The sequence below is a fragment of the Poecilia reticulata genome, unplaced genomic scaffold, assembly GCF_000633615.1.
Source record: "Poecilia reticulata strain Guanapo unplaced genomic scaffold, Guppy_female_1.0+MT scaffold_363, whole genome shotgun sequence".
NCBI lineage: Eukaryota > Metazoa > Chordata > Actinopteri > Cyprinodontiformes > Poeciliidae > Poecilia > Poecilia reticulata.
This window is the reverse complement of record NW_007615134.1, coordinates 20,351-25,747: the sequence shown is the minus strand read 5'-3', so window position 1 is coordinate 25,747 and position 5,397 is coordinate 20,351. Positions and strand designations below refer to the sequence as shown.

At 36.9% G+C, this 5,397-nt stretch overlaps 1 protein-coding gene across 1 annotated transcript; it reads right to left on the bottom strand.

The window, feature by feature from the left end:
• Nucleotides 1–10: 10 nt before the first annotated feature.
• LOC108166032 (uncharacterized) lies at nt 11–2,185 on the bottom strand (the record flags this gene model as incomplete). Its single annotated transcript, XM_017303545.1, has 2 exons — nt 1,914–2,185; nt 11–1,836 (listed from the first exon to the last, which is right to left on the bottom strand). A coding segment is annotated over exon 2 (1,153 nt), but the record flags the coding sequence as incomplete, so codon positions are not given.
• Nucleotides 2,186–5,397: the final 3,212 nt, after the last annotated feature.

Below are 5,397 nucleotides of genomic sequence, written 5' to 3'. Positions count from 1 at the left end.
AGGAAATAACTTTCAATGGCTTTTCTTGCTGATCCACCAACGTATTTACGAAGGTAGTAAACTCTTTCGTTTACTGGGATGTTTTTCCTGCCTATTAGTGTTTGAAATGACATCTTCCAGTCCTTGTATCTTAGTGGGTCTCCAGTAAAWACAGAAGGTTCAGGTACTGGGAGACGGCTCACATTAATAGACTCTGCTATTGCTTCAGCAAGAACTGTGGCACTGTCTGCTTGGGGTGGATGCTCATAGGAACTTCTTTTAGCTCCTGAAGATCGACGTCGTTCAACTGACCGGTTATGAAGTAACTCTGCAATTTCTTCATCTGAGCTTGCTTCTTGTTCATAAACTTGCAGCCGTGCCTTTGCCGCACTTAACTTAACAGTCTGTAGACGTTCTATTTGTCTGCGTTTTTCTTCCAGTGCTTTCTTTCTTGCTACATTTTCTTCCTCTTGTAATGCCATCCTCTTTCTATCTTCTTCTTCGAGGTTTTCAAGTTCTTGTTGTTCACTTTCTATCTCTTGCAGAACCTTTAAAGCAGCYTGTGTAGCAGCTAGYTCTGCTGCAGCCTCCTGTCTCCTAATAGAGGAAAGGCTCGACTGTCGGGACTTAATGCTTGAACTGCTAGCAGAGATTGAACTTCGAGAATTTTTACCTGTGGCTTTAGAGACTGAAGATAGAAACACAGAACCAGACTCAGGCCAGACAACATCCTCTGTCTGATCATCTTCGTCATCCTGGTTGTGAAGATAACTGGATGCATTTTTCAAGATTATTTCAGATACAGCATCACAGGTGTCTACTYTGCGACGGATCTCACTACATGGGGGAACACATTTGCGCAGTTCTTCATAACTGTGCTTCACATCTGCAGATGCACAASTTATCTTACTCATCAATTCCTGCACAACCTCAATAGAGGGAGTTCCGTTTATCACCTTTTTAGCTTGCTTTGCAGTCACTTTCCATTTATTGTAAGTATTGGTAAAACGATCCTGCAGTTTTTTTGATTTGTCATCATGCAGTTCTTGAGCCTTTTCAGTAAGCTTTCTAGTCCTGTGGCTTCTTCTTGGCTCTTCTGTTTCAAATGACTGCTGTAGAGCTGCGCCATTACTGTCTTTAAGTAAGTCGCCCTTCTTAGTTTCAGTGTCAGTCATTTGCTCCATTATGCAACTTTTACTTATTACTTGGCTCAAGATAACTTTTAGCTATAGTTTACAGAACTAATGACTTAACAATAACAACTCAAGTAGTTGAAATAATAGCTACAAACGAATGAATAATAAGAATGAATAATAGAAAATATTTTTCACACCACTTCAAACCTTAAGAAAATGCTTGAATAAATATCAGCTTAAATTACATAAACGTGAACTGTTTCGAGAACCAACAACGTACAAAACTGAGCACTTAATTATTCAACACTTTTAGCATCTAAATGACAGGAATATATAAAATGACTTCACCTACAAAAATCTTAGATAAAACCTTTAACTTGGACAAAAAACGTATGCAGAGCACCAGATTACTCCTTAAAAGTACTTAACAAAGTTGATCCACTTCCTAACATTTAACTTGTTTTAAATGTATCACTTGTTGGAACATCAATGTAAACTTTAAAGCGCTTGCTGCTTCGGTTTCTGGTGTAGCACAATCTTATCTGTGTGATGCTAGAGTGCGATGAATCTTCTTTGCTACTCAGTGGCTGGACGGCACAGTTCCTCGTCTCCTCACCTCATGTCGAGCAGACTGAGTTCTCACTATAACTCCCTCCAGGCAGAAAACGGACACAAGGCGTTCTTGGGTTGTTACTGGCATTTAATAACTTCGCCGTGAGAACTGTACAAAAGATAAAATACATTTACATAAAGAAAGACAATCCATTTACAAACAAAACTAAAATACAAAACGAGTACCTCATTGGCCGCTTCAACCTGAAAGGGTTAGTAAACTTCGTGTAGCTTCTTGCAACACGAGCCTCGGTGCCTCACCAAATCTCTCCAACAAAGAAAAGAAGAAAAACATGCTGCCCTCTGCAGTGTGTGGTGTGTAACTAAAAATATGTACCTAAATGAAACAACAAATTAACATTGGTTCCGCTCTGGTAACCTTTTCACAACTTATAAACAAAATATTTACATCAACTTAAATCATAAAATTAAACCAAACTGTATAACTGCCACCGATGGCAGCCACATTTTAAAAGGCTAATAGTTGCTCAAATGTAAAATTATTTAATTTTTTAATGTAATTGTAATACTTTTTTTTTTACATTACCACTTACATATCCACCTGTATAAGCAGACAGAGATAATGGCTATTAAAACACAGGAAGCCATTCCAATGCCACCACCTATGAGGGTCCATTTCCATTTGCACCACTCATCCTTTTCAGCTGTACTATTACCTGAAGAGAAGATATGCTGAATGATAGGCAAACATACAAAACCATATTGTCTTTTTAAGTAAATAATAAACCTGCAAGTGAAAGATATTTTTGGCTCATTTGTCCAACCCCTTTTATTAAAATTATGAAAAAGCGACATTCTGTATAAGTTGCAATAAATACGTTCACTTTTAAAATAATGAAACATACCCAAAAACAGCAGCAGAAGATGTAAAGTCAACTGACGTTAAAAAGCATAAGTTAAAACTAGTTTAAACAGATATGATATGTGTTGCATTCCCAAAAATACTTAGAAAACAGGAAGGAGGCAGGAAAATCCTCTCAAAAGATTAGATTTCATGATAAAACAAACAAACAAAAAAAACTCACCAACAGAAGAACCGAAGGCAACAGGTAAACGGAGACACGACAAAAAGCAAATGAGGAGGACAGTCTTCATGGCATCAGCAGGACCAGATACTGGAGGAGAGAGTGGGAAGTTTTAATGTTATCATACAAAATGCTACATGAGAAAAAATAATTTTAGAAACAGAAAGCAGGTAACATTAATTTCCAAAAATAACCAAATCTTTAAAAGACAAGATTTCAAAGGTATCAAAAGATAAATCAAGTAAAAATTGAGATTTGGTTTTTTAGTGATGGATATAACTAAGCTAAATAAAACAAAAGAAAATGAGGCATTACCAATTGTTTCAAATGTGATATTCTAAAAGCGTACATGTTGTGTTCGCAAGGAAGACAACTCAACTCAGTTTGGTTCAGCAAACCTAAGAGTCTGATAAGCAACTGGGTCAAAGTCCAGCAATAAATGAAAGGCTTTCACTTCAGTAATCTGAAAATCTCTTATCTTCTGTGAAAGATTATGTTCATATGTCACATCAGATTTCCAAGAGTTTTCATGAATATTTTCCTCCCATTATGGTTCCTTCAGCTTCATGTTTTTCAGTTTGAGTGGTCTGACACATTTGCTAAGCGCTTCATCCCTCAACGCCATCAGGACTATTTTCCTGATGTGTTCTGGGAACTTGGACAATTCATCTTGATTGCTGATTTGGACTTTTGCTTTGATTAATTCCTGTTTTAATTTTTTTACTCTCATTATTTCTTGTTATGCTCACTTATTATTACGTAAACCTGTTAGTGGGTTTTGTGTTTGAATCGTCTGACTTTCCTTCCTTGTCCCAATTATCACAGAAGGGTATCTGGTAGAAAAACAAATGTTTTTTTTCACATGTTATTTCTTGTATTTCAGATTAATTTTATTTACCTTATGAACTTTCTGTAAAATAAATGAAATGTAACTAAAACACCCTGCAAGCCTCTTGTTATTATGTCCCACTAAAATGGCAATTCATGCCCAGATTTACAGACAGGTTATAATATTTGATGAATAGATAATCAAACACAGTTTGTCTGAAAAAGAAAACAATTTCTTATATAACAAACTCTGATAAACACATTTATTCAACCAAAATATAATGGGGGAAAAAATCTGCATGTTGATAAAATGCACAAAGTACAAAGGGACAAAACTTTCTGCAAAGTTTTTGATTTACAAGAAATGTTTTATTGAAAATAAAAGCCAGCTGGAATTTGCCATACAAATTGTGACATATCTAAGGGATTTCAGTGGAAGAAATGTATGATAAAAAAATGTTGCAAATCATTTTGTAACAAAGTTTATTTTCCAGCACAAACCTCACACTCTAAAAATAAGAATGTTGCTGTCTGGTCAGTTTAATATTGGAATATCTGGATTCAATTTTGACATTTCTGGCCATGGACTGTTTTAAATTTATGAAAAACACCACAGGAATATGAAACTTGAACTTTTTGACTTTCCTTTTAAGCTTCTTCCCCTGCCAGCATTCCTACGTGGCCCCCATTTGTCTGCGGGTTCCACGGTGGCCCCACATGGGTTCGCCCATGTAGGGCCACAGACCACATGGGCCCTACATTGTGGTGGGCCCACATGGGTATGTCCATGTAGGGCCCACGTAAGCTGAGGCCCTACATGGGCAAACCCATGTGGGGCCACCGTGGAACCCGCGGACAAACCCATATTGGGCCCATATATCAGCCCTCCTTTCCCCCAATTTGGGCCCACCTAGGCATGCTGGCAGGTTTTACCCAACTTGATTGTGTCCTTTAGAAAGCTTCATTTCTAGCGGCTCCATCAGTTTCTCAATTTTCAGCATTTGTCTTTCGGTGTCTTTCTTAGTTTGGTCCAGTTTCCACTGGTCTTTCAACAGATTTTCTTTTGTTTTTAAGAAATCGTCGGTGTCTACATTCTTTTCTTTTTCAATCTCTGCTAACTGCAGTTTGTTTTCTGCTCTGTCCACTTCTACTTTCTCTACACACTCTTTCAGTCCATCCTTCCATGACTCCAGTGTAGTCTTTATCTCCACCATTGTAGCTGTTGTTTCTTCATGGACTTGTCCACTCAGTTGTAACTCCTCCTGGAGCTCAGAAATTGTCTTTAGCAATTTTTCTTCCTCACCCATTTGAAGGGAAAGTTTAGACTCCAGAATAGTCTTTTCTTTCACCAATGTAGCTGTTGTGTCCACTTGTTCACTCTGTTGTAACTTCTTCTGAAGCTCAGAAACTGTCCTTAGCATTTTTCCTTTATCACCTGTTTGAAGGAAAAGTTTAGAAATAAGAAATACATCTATATTAAACAGCATTCTAGGGAGGGTATTACACACAAAGCATAGCTATATTTAATTACCCTACACAGTTGTACTTTTCAATCAATCAATCAATCAATCAATCAATCAATCAATCAATCAATCAATCAATCAATCAATCAATCAATCAATCAATCAATCAATCAATCAATTTGTATTCCACATTTCAGCAACGGGGCATTTCAAAGATCTTTACATCATAACAAATAAAAACTCAAAGGCAACAAACTAAACAGCTGAGTTTTTAGTCTAGAATTAAAGTAATTCAGTTCCTTTAAATCTAGATTTTCTCAAGGTAGCCAAATG